A 17717-nucleotide genomic window follows, 5' to 3' on the forward strand; every position below is an offset into this window, starting at 1 on the left:
AGAGAGAGAGGTGGTGTTAGACTGTCTCTTCACCATGTGTGTGTGTGTGTGTGTGTGTGTGTGTGTGTGGTGTGTGTGTGTGTGTGTGTGTGTGTGTGTGTGTGTGTGTGTGTGGTGTGTGTGTGTGTGTGTGTGTGTGTGTGTGTGTGTAGGGTGGGATAAAGAATACAGTATAGTGCAATTGTGCCATTCAAGACCCTTAAGGGGGGGAGGGATGGAGGGATGGAGGGAAAGGGAGAGAAAAATAGAGAGGGTGAGATATGGAGAGAGAGAGAGAGAGACAGAGGGAGGGAGGGACGTAGAGAGAGGCAGACACCAACAGATAGGGAGATAGAGAGAGATGTAGAGGGAGGCAAAGAAAAACAGAGAKGGGGATAGGGGGAGAGAGGGAGAGGGAGTGATTGAGAGAAAGAGAGAGAACAAGAGCGACAGAGAGCGAGGGAGATATTAAAGAAGAAAGATTGGGAGAGTGAGTCACACGGTGCGATTCCACTCACTCTTTCTCTCCGCACTATTTTAAGACCTTCCTTATCCACATTTAATCAACCTTAATCTGCCTTAATCTCAGATAAATCCCAGATCAGTGTTAATTGGCATGCATGGTTACAGAGGGCAGAAATATGTGGCAGCTGGGTTCACTCCCCTTTAGAGGAGACGGAGAGAAGGGGGGAGGAAAGGTGACAGTAAGAGGGGAGTGGGAGAGAAGGGGCAAGGGAGGGAGGACGAGAAGTGAGGAAGAAAGGAGAGGGTGAGAGGGGAACGGGGGAGTGGGGGAGAAGGAGGCAGGGGGAGAGGAGAGAGGGAGGGGTACAGGAAGAGGAGAAGTAGGGGAGCGGAGTGAGGGGGAGAAACGAGAGCAGCAGATGGAGGAGGTGAGAGGATGGAGCTGTGACAGCCAGTGTTGATAATGCGTCTCACCTTTGCACTGGAAGCGGTTGAGGGGCGTGGTGAGCAGCAGGCGGTCGGCCATGTCAGGTGGTCCAGTACAGCGGGCGATGCCAGGCTCCTTGAAGCCAGCCTTCACCCACTGGGACAGCCAGCGCAGGTCACAGTTACAATACAGGGGGTTGGCACCCAAAGCCCTGGGGAACAGCGAAATATAGGAGTTATGCATCTAGTGGTCACATATGGAAGTGCAAGAGTATATGGTGCAGGCATGCATGTGTACATACAGACAGACAGTCTGTAAACACGCACTGGTCTGGCGTGCACATAACCAGTAGCACAAAGCCAATTCATACATTTCAAAAAAAAAATTTTGCCTTGAACTTTCATTGCCTTGAATAAAACAGAGGATCTTCATTCATGTCAAGTATCCCATTTTTTTTTCACCTTCTTCCCYCTCTCTCAAGTCTCTTTCAGTGCAGAACACCCAAACGACAGTATTGCTACTTAAAACAAGAGGCAGGAACCAGAGAAAAAGTAACAGAGGAGCCACGTGATGAATGCCTTTTAGTGGTTATAAAATGGCTTCCTGTGGGGCCCACTCTGTTCTCTTGGCGCTCCCAACACAACACTGCTCTTCACTGGACCTCTGTTCTGTCACTTCACACAAAATGGATGCTGTATAAAAGCATGGCTGTGACTCTACACTCAGTTGCTCTGATTGTCCATGTGTGTGTGTGGGTGAGTGTGTGTGTGTGTGTGTGTGTGTGTGTGTGTGTGTGTGTGTGTGTCGTGTGTGTGACTATATTACTATTGTGGAAGACCACACACTACTATCACACTCACAGATGAGACAGAGATGTCAAATGGTTGAAGGCTCCCTCTGGTATAGTTGAAAGGTCATTTCCGTGGAGAGTCCTGAAAGAGATTGAAAACAAGAAGAGCGTAAGCGATGGGGGTGATGGCTGATGGACATCAAGCCCTCTCATTGTTTCTCCACACCCGGAGGGTCCCCAGGCTTCAGACCTTTAGCATGTTGCTAACCCTTTTAAGGCCCTGCCGTGTGAATGCAGTGGGCAGTGGTGGTGTGTCTGCCTCTGTCTGGGTTCACATTCCATTAGACGTCTCACACACACACACACACACACAGTAGACACAGGCACCATACACACGGACACATAATACACACGCACGCACCACACTTACACCCCCCCTCCTCCTCCACACCCACACAAACACACTGCCTGGCGTGCCAGCTCTGTGAAGTGATTTCCCTGTCCCGTCAGTCCCACCCCGCAAGCCCCAGGGCCCTAGCCGCCACCCACAGGCCTGCCACAGTCAGAGGGGATCCAGAGGGCCTGACAGCAATCGAACCCACCAACCCACAGGACAGACAGCCCTACGCCTTTCAGCCTCTGCCAGACGCACCCCGGGGAGATTCTGGGTAATGAACAAGTGACAATGATGGCTGCCTGGCAACTGGTGACTAGGTAGGCCGGAGTAAAGAGAGAGAGAGAGAGAGAGAGAGAGAGAGAGAGAGAGTGAGAGTGAGCGGGAGAGGGAGAGAGATTACTCCTGGAGGCAAATCCCTTCTAATAGAGCCAGAGATTAGGACTGGTGCTGGACTACACTGTACAGACTGACTGCTGGGAAGAATCCAGATCAGGTTAGCAGGGAACTGGAGCTATTATACAGGAAATATATGAGGATTGGTCTCTGTTCCCTCTGTCTCCATCTTTCTCTCTCTCTCTCTCTCTCTGCCCCCTTTCTTTCTCTCTGTCTCTTTTTCTCTCTCTCTCTCCCACCCTCTCTCTTTCGCTCCATCCCTCTATCTATGAACTCTATCTATGACGTGTGTCTGTAGACTGTTGTGTTTCAACAATCACCTCCTGGCCCAAGTTAATAAGCAGTGTTTTCAGCTCTATCTTAACAGCCCAGAGGAAGCAACAGAGAAGAAGGAGTGTTTAGCTTCTGTTTTCTATGTTTTATTTATTTGGAGTTGTTTTGGAGCCGGGGGAGGAGGGGAAGATAGATGACAGGGAGGCAGGGAGGCAGAGGGCACATTTATCACACTGCACACTGGGCGGAGGGGAGGAGGAATGGAGGAAGAAGAGACGCAGAGGTGAAGAAGAGGGAGACGAGAGGGAGAGGAGAGGATAGGAGAGGATAGGAGAGAGGGAAGAGGGGGAAACGAGAGGAAAGGGAGAGGAGAAAGAGGAAAGGCGGGAGGGAGAGGAGAATGAGAGGCAGAGGAAAGGGGGAAGGGAGGCAGAGGAAAGGGGGGTATACAGTGGAGAGAAGAAAGGAAGGAGTAACACTTACAGGAGACGCAGAGATTTAAGTCCATCAAATGCGTGTACTTGGATACAGCGAATCTGGTTGTAACTCAGGATCCTGTCATTCAAATGAGAGGAGACAGTTATAATTCAAACGGACGGGAACATAACACAGTGTGTGTGTGTGTGTGTGTGCGTATATACAGTATGTGCGTGTGTTTTATACGACTATAAAAGTGACTAAGGCCACTGTGTCCGGCCCGGGTGTGGCCAGACAGCCGGTCGGCCGTGGCGTGTCGTCATGGTAACTCACAGAGTGGCGAGCTGAGTCATGTTGCTGAAGGCCATGGAGGCCACGGTGCTGATGCTGTTGTTACTTAAGTCTCTGTGTGACACCAAAACACACAACAGGACGCAATGTCACTTCAGGGAAGAAGCAGAGCTCAGAAACATCTTTAAAGTCCACAGAGGCAACACAGAACTGTCTAGCCTTGACACAAACCCAAATGGTCAGTTTCAATGTTTCAGTAAAGACTATAGAATATCCTCTGCTGCAAAACATCTCAATACAATTGAGATTGTTTTGGCATTGCTAACATTATGCAGGATCTACGACCAGTGAGGAATATACAATGATTTCAATTGTGATTTGATTTGGAATAGACACGATACATACACAAGAGATAGTTGCTTAAGTGTGGACAGTTCTTTGGGGATGGACATCAGGAGGTTACCTTCCATGTATCTGAAATGAGGAGGGAGGTGAAGGCATTAGATCCAGGGTCCTATCAAACACACAGACATACACTCCAGCCGCTTCAAAATCACCCAATCACTATAAATCCCTTGGTTATGTCCTGATTCATGGAAGAGCATATTTATGGAACGGGTCATCCACAAAGGAATGATGTAGCATCAGGTACACGGCAAATCAATAGATAATCAGGGCTATGCCAGGGCTGGAGGAAGGAAACCTTTCCTGTAATGGGTAGGGAGAGTGTGTGTAGGTGAGAGTGCCTGTAGGGGTGTGTATGGATGAGAGTGTGTGTAGGGGTGTGCATTGGTGCGAGTGTGTGTATGGGTAAGAGTGTGTGTGTGGGTAAGCTGTGTTTATGGGTAAGAGTGTGTGTAGGGGTGTGTATTGGTGAGAGTGTGTGTTGGGGTGTGTATTGGTGAGAGTGTGTGTAAGGTGTGTATTGGTGAGAGTGTGTGTGTATGGGTAAGAGTGTGTGTATGGGTAAGCTGTGTTTATGGGTAAGAGTGTGTGTATGGGTAAGCTGTGTTTATGGGTAAGAGTGTGTGTATGGTGAGTGTGTGTGTTGGTGTTTTTTCCCCCCTGTAGAGGAGAGAGAAGCAGAGAGAGGAGAGAAGAGAGAGAGAGAGAGAGAGAGAGAAGAGGGTCTAATAGGGGTCTGTCCCGGAGGAGAACAGCAGCTGTGTTAGCTGTAGGGGCCCGACTTTGGCTCTCAATAGACGCTGAGGAGGCAACTGGTTACTGCATCGGCAACAACTGTCTGTCTTCTTCTCCTCCTCTCTCCTTTCCCCGGCAATCCGTCTATCTCTATCATTCTCTCTGTCTTTACTCCTCCATCATCTCTCTCATCTTCCTGCTCTCTTTTCTCCCCTCGCATGCTTTCTCCACTATCTCTCTCGGTCTTATTCTCCACGCACACTCTTCTTCCCCTCTCTCTCTGTTCAGCTCTCTCTCTCTCCTCTCTCTCTCTCTCTCCCTCTCTCCGTCTCTCTCTGCTCTTCTCTCCCACGCACTCTCCATCCCTCCACTTCGTCCTCTAAGGTGTGATGGTAAAGTGCCCAGGCAGTGTGGTGTTAATGCAGCAGTCTGTCAGTGGCTGTGTGTGCCCTTCTCCGTCTCCCAGAACACTGAGCCGTTTGGTGATGACGAATTCCCCCTGTATCCCCCGACGGTATGCCTCACTGACCTTCAGCTATGGAGCTACCCGGCCTCACCCGGCCTCCTGGCAGACACAGCATCCCTCTCAACCGACGGGTTAAAAATCAGTTCCGTCTGACATGAAACTATTGAATTGTCCTTCTGAAACATGTTTGATTTCAGCCACGAGGATGACCTATACTCTGGATAATAGTGAGGAAGGCCAGACCCAGGCTAGCCAGTCAGAGGTGGTGTGTGTGTGTTAGAGAGAGAGAAAGGTGTGTATATTGTGTGTGTGTGTGTGTGTGTGTGTGTGTGTGAGTGTGCATGGGACTCACAGCTCAGTGGTGTCCTTGGGGATGCCTTTGGGCAGAGTGCGCAGCCCCCGGTTACTGCAGCGCACCACTGTGTCTGAGCATGTGCACGACTCTGGGCAGCGAGACACCGGAAAACACACATTCTCCTCAGTGCCTGCAGAGAGAGAGAGAGAGAGAGAGAGATAGAGAGAGAGCGAGAGAGAGGGAAATGAGGGAGACAGAGGGAGAAAGAAAGAGGGAGAAAGAGGGCGGGGGGGGTGGAGGGAGAGAGAGGGAAGGAGAGAGCGAGAGGGAGAGAGATAGAGAGAGGGGCGGGAGACCGAGAGAGTAAATAAGACGAAGTCAGATGGGTGACTCCACTTACTCTTACTCTCAGCACTATTTTAAGAGCCGTCCCATTCACATTAGAGGAATAGCTCGAGAGGGGAGGGTGGAAATGGTTTGTGATAGGCATCGCACAACCCGGCAACACTGCCAGAATTTACTCGGCCCCTTTGAAAGTAGAACTCTATAAATGAAGCACAAAGTGGAGGGGGAATCTGATAATTGCGCCACCACTTCCCAAATCTCTCCCCCAGCTGCCTTGCCTGGCGGGATAAATTCCACCATTATTACAGTAAACATTTAATCATAATAAGAGATGCAGAAGAACAGGAGTTAAAGATCAGCCACATAATATTGTTCTTGGCCTGAGTCTCCCTCCCTCCCCTCCCTCCCTGCTTCCCTCCCTCCCCTCCCCTCCTCTTTAATCTAAGGCCTGAGAGATGATATCTGCAAAGGCTTGAATTGCACCCCAGATGAAAAAGAAACAGGGAATTAAGACACTAATGGAAGGTAATGAAGTCTGAGGTCTGCTCCAACAATAACACACACAGCACTGCCTGGGTCTGGGACTGGGGCCTGGCTGCTGCTGCCTGCCTGCCTAGAGAGGCCTAGGGTCTGGATGGACAGAGGGAGAGAGGGATGGAGCTAGCCTAGTCGTATCGCTGACTCACTTTTACATATTGTTGATTGGGGGGGACGTCAAAATCTCCACAAAATGTGTTCCCCACAAATCAAAACAAACCTCGCCCCAAAATATTCTACCGTCATTGAGCTATACCGTAAGTGTAATTGAAGTTAGAGACGTGTAAACGTAGAAGGAGTGAGTCAGTGTGTGCCATTGTAGCTGCAGCTATGTGGGCCTTGAGGTGAAGGGATACAGAGCGCACTAAACCCTCCGCCTGCTCCCTCTTGTTTAGCATGTAGCTTTCAGGGCTAAATGATACGGGACCTTACAATGGTCCATCTGTGGCCTGGTATAGCTATCTGAAGAAATAAAGCTAGAGAAACCCCATGCAAGGAACTTTATGGCTATAACTCGACTGTCTGGATAGGGACTTACAGTATATAGACTGTACATTACCATTACAACTTACAATTGAATTGACTATACGAGAACATTTTTGGAGCGAATCCCTACAGTCCTTAAAAGTAGAAGTGCTATTTTCCCAAGACCCCGGAGCATTTTGAGAGAGAGAGAGAGAGAGAGAGAGAGAGAGAGAGAGAGGAAGAGAAGAGAGAGAGAGAGAAGGAGAGAGATGAGAGAGAGAGAGAGAGAGATGAGAGAGAGAGAGAAGAGAGAGAGAGAGAGAGAGAGAGAGAGAGAGAGAGAGAGAGAGAAGAGAGAGAGAAGAGAGAGAGAAGAGGAGAGAGAGAGAGAGAGAGAGAGAGAGAAGAGAGAGAGACGAGGGAGAGAAGAGAGGAGGGGTAGCGGGTCCGGGGTCCAGCCAGACAAGAAGCCACACTGGAGTTAAACTTTACAGCCCACAGTTCAGTTTCGCAGGCCTCCATCTCTCTCACTCCGCAGGGGGAAATGACCGCGTCCTCATAAAACCCACACTGACGTGAGATAATGCGGTCGCCTACGACTACTGTTCCATTTTGCCTCATAGTTTCTACTCCCTATCCCTGCTGGCCTGCTCAGACAAATACTGGAGTTAATAACTATGTGGGTGGACAGTGTGTGTGTGTGTGTGTGTGTGTGTGTCTGTGTGTCCAGCATGCCACCGTAGACTACAGGAGTTCAGAGACATGGAGGTGAGGGGGTTGAGTAGACTGAACTCAGGGTCTTGGGCCTATAGCTAGTAACAGGTGGAAGCAGCAGATGTTGTGGTGCGTTTTACGCAGCCAGTGGGATTTCATGGGAAGTAGGTATGAACGGCTTGTAGATGGATGTAGACGGGTAGGTGTGACAATAGCTGAGACAGATCTAGAGCAACTCCTGCTAGAAATCAGGGCCAGGGGCCCCTGGACACAAAGCCTGGTGTCATAAGACCCTTTACAAAGTGCCTGGGGCCAGGAAACAGAGGTATTGTTCAATACTAGTGATGGAAGGTTAAATGGATGGGGTGTGGAAGAAACAGGGCCAGGTGTGTGAGGGACATATAAGGTGTGTGTGTGTGTGTGTGTGTGTGTGTATGTGGCGTGCATGCATGCACGCATTTATGTGTGCACCATACCGTCGCAGGTAAAGTCAGGGTTAGCCACGTCCTGGATGGGGATCTCCTTGAGGAAGGCAGGTTTCTGGCAGCGAGGGTTCCCACTCACAACCCTGGTCTTCTTCAGCCACAGACCCAGCCAGGCCAGGTGGCAGTCACACACATAGGGGTTGGACAGCAGGTTACTGAGGGGGGATAGAAAGAGAGAGAGAGAAAGAGAGAGATAGAGAGAGATAGAGAGAGATAGAGAGAGAGATAGAGAGAGATAGCGAGAGAGAGAGAGAAAGAAAGAAAGAGGGAGAGAAAGAGAGAGAGATAGAGAGAGCGAGAGAGCGAGAGGCAGAGAGGGAGAGAGCGAGAGACCGAGAGAGCGAGCGAGAGAGCGCGAGAGAGAGCGAGAGAGAGAGCGAGAGAGAGAGAGATAGAAAATGTGTCAGTACATGACAGTCAGACTCACTTGGGTTTCAGGTTTGTAACCGTTCACAGCCAACATACAAGACCAGTGTAGACTAGACTAGATGAGCTGATCACTGAAGAGGACAATAAACACTGAGTCATCTAGTGACCTGTATTTGACCCGGGAAATGGTGGGCAGAAATGATACCTAGCATTGAGCTGCCATTAGTGGTGTTTAACTTTTCACCCTCGAGTGAGTCCCACTTAAGCACCAGTAGACACAGTGACAGATAGTAAGAGCAGAGTCGAATGTGCCTCCAGGGATGACTCACTCAAGTCCAGATGGGAAGCGGTTCAGTGTGTGTCTCTGTGTGTGTGTAGGACTGTAATGTGGGGCCGGTAGTGACCGGAGCGCAGCCCACAGTTTACAGGGATACGCTGGGAAGGCCTTTCTTTTTTCGAGAACAGAGGAGCTGAGGCGACTCCTGTGCTATCAAAGCCCACAGTGTGGATTCATTATAGGACGTTGACCTTTCAATGCACCGTCCTCCACCTGCCTAACCCGGGCCTCACCGCAGAGATTTGGGTCGTTCCACGAAATGGACCCCTATTGATTCCCTTTGATATGTTAAGTGGAAATCCACCGATACTGAATTTAAAAGCCTGTTACATGTATATTGAATGAATTGCACTAATACAGACCACATGGAGATTTCAATAAATGCGATTTAAAAAAATATGAATAAAGGGTGCTGAAGTGGCAAAATTCAGCATTTTAACACGTCCCTGCGTCAAGCCACTTATTCCCAACATTTCTCCAAGTTTCACCATCATTTTAAAGGCCTAATTATTTTTGCTGCTTCTAACAAAGTCCTTTCTGAATATTATTATGTATATTAACGCGATTAGTGATGAATTGACGTCTGTTCAAGGCCAACCCTGTTATTCAAACAATGTACCCCGTAAAAATGTTTTATCATTCCACCAAGTTGAATGATTCACAGCAGGTGACATCGTCCGGGTCCTCTGAACAGCATGGTGGAAAAGGAAGTTAGACTTCTCTCTCTCTTTTGATCTATTTATAATTGTTTTATCATCGTTTGACTGAGGTGGTCGAGCTCAACACGTCAACCCTGTTCGCTCAATTAATGTTAGGGGAAAATGTGATTTGATTTAACTTTCATTGTGTGTGGGAAATTATGTAAAATTCCCAATTTCATGAACACCAGGTGGTCCCATGCTCTTCACCACATATGGAGTAATGGCCGATCTCCACCTCAAACCTTCACTAGTTTGATATGTGAGTGTATTTGTACAAGGGATACTTGATCAATGAGAAAATGTTGGATTTATCTCAAACATGCTTTTAAACAATAGTTAGGCAGTGTCAGACTTGTCAGTAACACGGTTGACAGACAGTGTGGTACGAGTGCAGATAAAATGCTTTTAGTTCATTGGACTGTAATGCCTGAGATGGGAAAATATGGTTTTCTGTAGGCGAAACAAATCTACCATGCAACTGAATATTGATATTTTAAAGTATTWTTTTTTTTTTTWAAGTTTGAATGTCTTTCATGGAATGACCCATTTAACGCCATACGTTAAGTCTTTCCCCTCGCCATAGAGTTTGATTTGAATTATTACTTGTGTATCCCCCGGTAAACAAAGTATTGTCATATGTATTTACTATGAGAAGAGAAAATAACGAGAAAATAAATTTTCCATTGCTTTGTATCTCCAGGCAGGCGGATGCTTTTATAAAGCACAATATCGAAAGTCCCAGAAAAGTACAGAACAGAACAGCTAATATTATTAATGAGACACAAAATGGCAAGTAAAAAAATTAATAAAAAAGAAGAAGCTATTTGTGTTGCGATAATCATGGCAGTCCCTCCCCCYSCCCCCCCSCCCCCCCCCCCCCACAGAGCAACCTCTGCCCTGACTGTTGCCTTTACCCAACTGGTCCCACCCACCGGGTGGAAACACTTGCTGCCTCCCGGCTCTAATTTAGGCCTGAGAGAGGAGAAAAGAAGAGCGAGAGCGAGAGAAATCAGGAGGCCGCTCTGGCTCAGCCTGATTGACTGTTTCTCTGCTGCACTTGTACACTGGGATAACAGCTGGGCAAACACAGTGCTGTGCTGCTGCCTGGCCTGGCCTGCTCTACCCGGTGCTGGTTCACAACCCAGCCGGTATTTTTAGGCGGGCCGCACTGAAACAGATCCGGCTGTGTCAGCCGCAGGGTAATTAGAGAGCTGGCAGACCACAGCAGTGCTTTCACTCTCCTCTCCCTCCCTCTCCGTGAGAGTCAGGAGGGAGAGAGAGGGAGGGAGAACGGGGGAGAGAGAGAGAGAGGGAGGGAGAACGGGGGAGAGAGAGAGAGAGGGAAAGAGAAGGAGGGACAGTGAGAGAAAGGGAGGAAGAGGGAGAGAGCGAGAGCAGGAGGAAGGAGAGGGAGAAACCTCCGGCATTCTAAACATGAACATGACTCCGTGTACGGGGTGCATGTGAGGTGCTGGTGGTGCACGTCCGGAAATGTCAGCCTCTAATCTTTTATTCATCTGATAAATGTTCAGTTATTAATACATCCTCTCCTGGGTGGCGATGGGTATAACACTGACTCACACAATGTATTTTCAATAACAGCCGCATGTCTCTTCACATTTCAATACTGATCACATCTGACAGCTTCATCTCAGACATGACATAACTTCATCGCTTGTCGACGAAAATATTGCATCATTTCAAATCATGTTCCACTGCAACGTGAGTCAATATTTGTATAGCAGCCAAAAAGGACAATTCTCATGCTGTTGCTAGTTTTGGAAAGATACAACTATATTTTTTTGATGCTCCAGAGGGAGCGGGCGCATATAGCAGACTATGTGTAACTTGATAACAAGTGTCGAGAGACTGAAACAAAACAGGCTTGTAATTACCAAGACCATCTGCAAGCAATATTCTAAATCCATAGAGAGCTGTGATTGCAGATAAAACACTGGATGTTGTCTGTCTTTCCAGACTGGGATGTGTCAGTACTAGAGAGGACGGCGTGATCATTCAGACAGTCAGGTGGTAGGAAGAGMGGCGGAAGAGGAGGAGGACGGCAGGTAGCCTAGCGGTTAAGAGCGCTTGGCCAGAAATGGAAAGGTCGCTGGTTCGAATCCGGAGCCGACTAGGCAAAATATCTGCCGGTGTGCCCTTGAGCAAGGCACTCAACCCTAGTTGCTCTGGATAAAAGTGTCTGCTAACTGAATACAATGTAAAACAAATGTAAAATGAGGAGGTGGGACAGAGGGGGATAAGGTGGAAGACAGGTGGGTAGAGAAGGAGGGAGGGAGATGAGACTAACATGGAGAGGGTGGTGATCACACAGACAATCAGGTGGTAGATGGAGAGAGGGAAGGCTTACATGGTGGAGAGGGAGTGCAGTGTAGTGAAGGCTCCCGGGGCGATGGTGGAGATCCGGTTGTCGTAGAGGGACAGCAGACGTACAGAGCTCAGGCCTGTGAAAGTGGTGTTGTCCACACAGCCTATCTGGTTACTCCTCAGCATCCTGTTGTGGAGACACACACAGAGAGAGCATGGTGAGATGGGGGAACATAGGAACATTGTGGCAAAGATGATCAGCAAAACTAGGAGTTTTTCCTGAATCCATGACCTGACTAGGTAAAACTACAGGCCCAAGTTCTACTGTATCTTTTACAGCCTGTATTCTGAATGAGAGCTGCTCCTAAACAGCATTGGAGTGAGCTGCTGTGATGTGAGACTGTTAGACTGCAGTGTAGACAGGTGTTGAACATGTCTCCAGCTCTGGGGCGGTGTGGTTGGGGCCAACGGAGGCCCATATTCTCAACACATCCAGAGAAGCCCAGACCTAATCAGGGTCTGGTATAATCCAATGTTAGTGTGACTAGAAGTGTTTTGGACCAGAAGGGGATTTTGATTTGGTTCGGGCAAGTGTACAGTGGCTTTGGGGACCCATGGAATGGGAAGAGAGGGTGGGGGGTGGAAGGGGGGGAGCAAAAGTGCCCTGCCAGCACTCATTAGTGGTTTGGGGGGGTAAGAGCCAGAGGAGAGGTACGGCTCAGAAGGCAGGCTCTGGGGACCATCCTGGGTCAACTGTCCACATCTGCTGCCTGGCAGAGGGCCTGTGTGGGGCAGATGCTGCCTGGCTGCCAGGGTTAGGTTAGGCAGCATGGCACGGCACCCCAACCCAGAGAGCGAGGAGGAGGGGGAGAGAGAGATGCGGTGATGATGAATTTGGGAGAGAAGGGGAAGGGGTGAGAAAGGAAGAGGAAAAAGCCCAGGGGAGGGAGGGAGTGAGTAGTGCACCACGGCCAAAAACAATCAGGGCTTTCAAACTAAAGCCACTGGAGAAAAAAATGAAAAAAGAAAACGGGGGAAATGCAAACCAGAGCCCGTCTGTGATGAAAATGTGAAAGCAGCAAATTCAGCATTAGGCTCTGACAGGCAGGGATCTGAAACAGGCAAACTCAATTTGGGACCATGCTCCTGGGATTTAAAAGCCACTAAATGCAATACTGCAGGACCATGATCCATTCATTTGCTCCCATGCTCGGCTCTCTCGACCCCCCCCCCTATTTTGCTTCATTAGGGCCAAAAGAGGCCCCCTCAGAAAGCCTTTCTGGCCATCAGTTAGGCTATAGAGCATGACTTGTTTGCTCTGTTTTGTGTCTAAATAAGGCGGCTATGACCGTGCATCTAATCTGGAGAGAGAGAGCGACAGAGAGAGAGAGAGAGAGAGAGAGAGAGAGAGAGAGAGAGAGAGAGAGAGAGAGAGAGAGAGAGCGAGAGAGAGAGAGACCTTGTGAGGTTGATGTGACGTCAGTGGGCCTGTTGTTTTCTTGGGGACTTGCGTCAGTTATCTTCTAAATATTATTTCCCAGAATGCACTCACTCATTAGTATCTAGACATCTGTTTAGAGAACGGGTACATGTTACATAGCAACTACTGTCTGTTTGGGAGTGTGTGTGTGTGTGTGTCTGTGAATGTTTGTGGAGTAATAGGGAATGTATTGTGTGGGCACGGTATTGGAATAAAAATCGAATCAAATCAAATTGTATTTGTCACATGCTTCGTAGACAACAGTGTAGACTAACAGTGAAAATATTACTTACGGGTCCCTTTCCAACAATGCAGAGTTAAAGACATAGATAAAAAAAATCTAAAAATGATAGCTTCATAAGATGTGTTCACGCACTACTGTCTCTTTGGATAAAAGATATAAGGCTTACTGTAAATTATACTATCATTATGATATTAATGTATATTATTATATTAGCTACGTATTAATAACGTTTTTGATGAATTCCTGTCACTACAGCAAACATATCTGACCACTGAAGAARGGCCGTCACTATCTGGCCAAGTTGCAAAGTCGGAAGCACAGTCTAGCTCTACAATTACTCTACTTCTAATCTGATTTTAAACATAACCCTAACCTTAACCACAACGCTGGACTCATGCCTAACCCTAACCTTCAATTAAGAACTAAAATGTCATTTTAATACATTTAATACACTTTAATACATTTGACCTTTTACGATATAGCCAATTTTGACTTTGCAGCTTGGCCATCTAGTGGGAACCCTGAAGAAAGGCATCGGCTCTAAACCTCTATATCCTTAAGATGGCCGCTCGGCTCCACTCACAGGGTCTTGAGTCCAGTGAGACCTCTAAACATGCGTCCCTGCAGTGCCTGCAGCTTGTTGCCAGTCAGCAGAACCTCCAAGACCCCCCCGGCTCCGTCAAAGGCCCCCTCACGGATATCCCTCAGCTTGTTGTTGCTAAGGTTACTGCGAGAGAGGGGTTAGAGAGAGAGAGAGAGAGAGAGAGAGAGGACCATGGTAAATATCATACTGTCTAATTAAAGATCTTGTTACCTAGACATCATTATAACCACCCACACAAACACTTCTCATTAGCCTCCCACTACTGTAATGGGGAAAATCAACCACCAGGCCTAATTGGGTTAACGCCAGTCTCTCCTTCTGCCTCCTAGTCTTTCCCCAGTGGGCGAAACTGGTTAAAATGACTTCAGTTCGACCAGTTTTACCCGCTGTGTCAGTCTTAGCTCAAACATTCCTAAGTATGATGGGTTAAAAACAACAGGCGATATCGATAGCATTCCTAAGTGTGACGGGTTGCAAAACATGTCTGTAGCGGTTTTCCACGGGGCACATCTTTTATTCTTATCTGTACTTTGGTGAGGAGGAGGAGGAGGAGGGGGGGGGGAAGTTTAGACGTTGCCCAATTTATAACTCCTCTGACGATGCTATGCAATGTCATGCTTAATAAATCACTGTTCCTCCTTATGGTGTGTACAGCCATAACAGCCATGGCTTTTTCCGTCCTCCTGGAGTGGGCTGTATATATTGCCTGCCTGTAAATCACGTTGCCCTCGCTCCTATTTAGATGGAATATTCCCCAGCCTCTCACTCTGCTCCCCTGTCTCTCCTCTCCTCCCCATATCTCCTCTCCTTTCATGTAAACTCCTCTCCTTTCATCTCCTTTCCTCTACCCCCCCCCCCCCCCTCCCCCCACCCCCCCCCCCCCCCCCCCCCCCCCCCCCCCCCCCCCCCACCCCCCCACCCCCCCCCCTAGATTGACGCTGCTCATTGCGTATGAAGCTGCTGTCGACAAACTTCCCAGACGAGATAAGCCCTGACTGCAACACACCACGACAATTCGGCCTGTATGTACGCATGTTTTACAAGGCAATGGAGAAAGGAAGACAGCCATACATCTTCTTCAGGTTGGGCAGCTTCTTAAAAGTCCCCGCGGCCTCCAGGATGGAGATTTCGTTGTCGTTCAGGCGCCTGTTGTGGAGAAAGAGAATGTAAAAACGAAGGTTAACGGGCCCCACAGCGACTGAGTGAGTCAGAGAGCAGTCGCTAAAGCCAGACACACACAAAAAAAATGAATCTAACATGCTCACTTAATTCTATACTTAGACAAAGGACGGAAAGAGAGCGTTTTTTCAATGGAGTCATCAATATTCAAATTGCTCACGGCCAAGCGGACGAGTTTGTGTGATGGACGAGTCTGTCTTGTTTAGCGTGGTCATTTGTATGAGAATGAGATAAAGGTTTGGTGTGCTTGGTGCTGTGTCTATTTGTGTGTGTGTGTGTGTGTGTGTGTGTGTATACTGTATGGGTGTGTGTGTGTGTGTGATCCAGCTGGCTGCTGGTGCATGGCATGGATCCATCTATCTGTAATCTCTCTGAGCTCCGTCGCTTTGGCCTGGAAGGGAGTGCTTCTAATGACACACCGCTCTTCAAGAGAGGAGAGAGGGACGGAGGGAGACAGTGTGATGGAGGTCGAGAGGAGAAACGGTGAGGAGAGGAAGACAGAGAGAGAGAGAGAGAGAGAAAGAGAGAGATATTTTATCTTCTGAGAGCAAGGGAGCGTGGTTGGGAATGAGGAGTGCGTGTATGGCGACGGGCGACGGCCTTCTCGGCTTCGGCCTTTGCTGACAGGACACACCTCGGGGAAAGGTCAACCAGACGTAGAAGAACGCGTGCATACGTTTCCCTGGGAAGGGGAAGCTCACTCTAAATAAGTGGCGGTGTGGAGGGGGAGACGGCAGCAGCAGACCCCAGATCAGATCCATGACATACGGTCTACACCAGGGGAGCCGTGATGGTGAGCGATGTGAAAGTAATGGGAATGGGTGACAGGGGACGGAGGAGAGAAGAAAAAAAGGATTGAGAGAGTGAGAGAGCAAGAGAGAGAGAGCGAGAGAGAGAGAGAGAGAGACGAGAGAGAGAGAGAGAGAGAAGAGAGAGGAGAGAGTAGAGAGAGAGAGAGAGAGAGAGGAGAGAAAAAGTCCTGATTGTGGTGTGGTGTCCTCTAGCCAAGGTGAAGAAAGGGCAACATTTTCGTTTCCCTGCCCATGCTCTGCCTGGGACTTTGGCGCCAGGTGGAGGGGCCTAAATAAGCCTGGGAGAGGCTTGGATGCCTAATAGTTAGCCATCACTTCACTGGGAGATGGGCGCTAAAGACTCAGTGAGGGCGAGCAGGCTAGCACTGGATGGGGCTGGGGGATAGCGAGAGGGGTATAGAGATGAGGCTTGGGGGAGTAGAGAGAGGGGCTGGGGGATAGAGAGAGGGGGATAGAGAAATGGCTGGGGGATAGAGAGAGGGGAGAGAAGGGTAGCTAAGGTATGTGAAGGATTTCTACATTAACACAACTATGTCTAGACAGAAAGAATGACCATGGAACCGGAGAGAGAAGAATAGTAATAGATGTGATGTGAATGTCGTGTGTGTGTGTGTGTGTGGTTGGCTGTGTGTGTGTGTGTGTGTGTGCTCTTACAGGTCTGTGGTGTGCTCGGGGAGGTGTGGGGGCAGTTTGGTCAGTTTGAGGTTGGAGCAGTCCACCACAGTGCCTTCACAGCGACACTTCTCTGGACACACCAGATCCTGGAAACACTCTCCACTCAGTCTGCTACGGTAGTCCTCTGTACCTGGACGAGGGACGGGGACAGGGGGGGGGACAGGAAAGGGGACAGGAGGGACGATTTACAGACCATCAGGGAACTATGACATTGATGGAAAACCTAAAATTCTAATTTAGGTAGCCTGGTCCTAGATCTGTTTGTGCCGTCTTGCCGACTCCTATGTCACGCCAGGTGACAGTGACCATAGGAGTCGGCAAGACAGCACGAACAGATATGGGACCAGGCATTGACTTACGCATCGGCCTATTACTGGAACGCAATGCCTCTTAAACATACACTATACAGAACATACATACAGGACCAAAGGAAGAGCACACACATTAACCTCTTAGATAGAACGCCCACAAACACCTACGCCTCATTTGTAAAAGCACAGTTGAGAGAGAGGTCAGTTCCAGGAGGTCGGTAGCTTGGAGATGTTTTGACAGAGTAATAAAGGGTTGTTTTTCCCGGTACGTGGGTTGTTGAACGGTTGTAGCTAAGTCTGGTTCCCATCACACAAGCCTTCCCTTGGCACCGCTGTTTATGTTGCTCATCCCATCTCTATCTCCACTAGTGATCCAAGAGAGCCTCTGACTGTGGGAGCTCCAAGACCCAGACAGGCAGACCCAACCAGGGCCCACCGGGCGAGAAGTGAGGCCGGGGCCTCTCTCCTCGCTCTCCTGGGAAAACCACTGGGCCTGGCTCACACACCGGCTTTCACGGACTCTGTCCCAAATGGCACACTAGTGCACCACATAGGGAATAGGGTGCCATTTGGGATGCAGGCCACTGCCATGCAGGAGCAGGACAGCAGGGTGACAGAAAGCAGAAGGAAGAGAGGAGGGGGAGGAGGAGGAGGAGGAAGAGGAGGAGGAGAAGGAAGAGGAGGAGAAGAAGGAGGAGGAGGGAGGAACACGACTTTTCAACAACACGGAGGAAGAAGGGAGGATTGTAGTGTATCACTTTGTAGTCTCCCTCTGTGAAGGAGGAGGGGGGGAGCAGAATG

At 49.0% G+C, this 17717-nt stretch overlaps 1 protein-coding gene across 1 annotated transcript in view; it reads right to left on the reverse strand.

Annotated features, from left to right (window-relative positions):
- Positions 1-17717, reverse strand: part of LOC111964769 (slit homolog 3 protein-like) — a 207182-nt gene that overhangs the window by 24757 nt on the left and 164708 nt on the right. The window contains 11 exon segments of the mRNA XM_070444105.1: positions 853-1082; positions 1732-1803; positions 3208-3279; positions 3475-3546; positions 3838-3906; positions 5391-5523; positions 7871-8034; positions 11655-11798; positions 13919-14062; positions 15011-15085; positions 16585-16735. Coding sequence (XP_070300206.1) covers positions 853-1082; positions 1732-1803; positions 3208-3279; positions 3475-3546; positions 3838-3906; positions 5391-5523; positions 7871-8034; positions 11655-11798; positions 13919-14062; positions 15011-15085; positions 16585-16735 — 1326 coding nt within the window.

The sequence above is a fragment of the Salvelinus sp. IW2-2015 genome, linkage group LG6.1, assembly GCF_002910315.2.
Source record: "Salvelinus sp. IW2-2015 linkage group LG6.1, ASM291031v2, whole genome shotgun sequence".
Lineage (NCBI taxonomy): Eukaryota > Metazoa > Chordata > Actinopteri > Salmoniformes > Salmonidae > Salvelinus > Salvelinus sp. IW2-2015.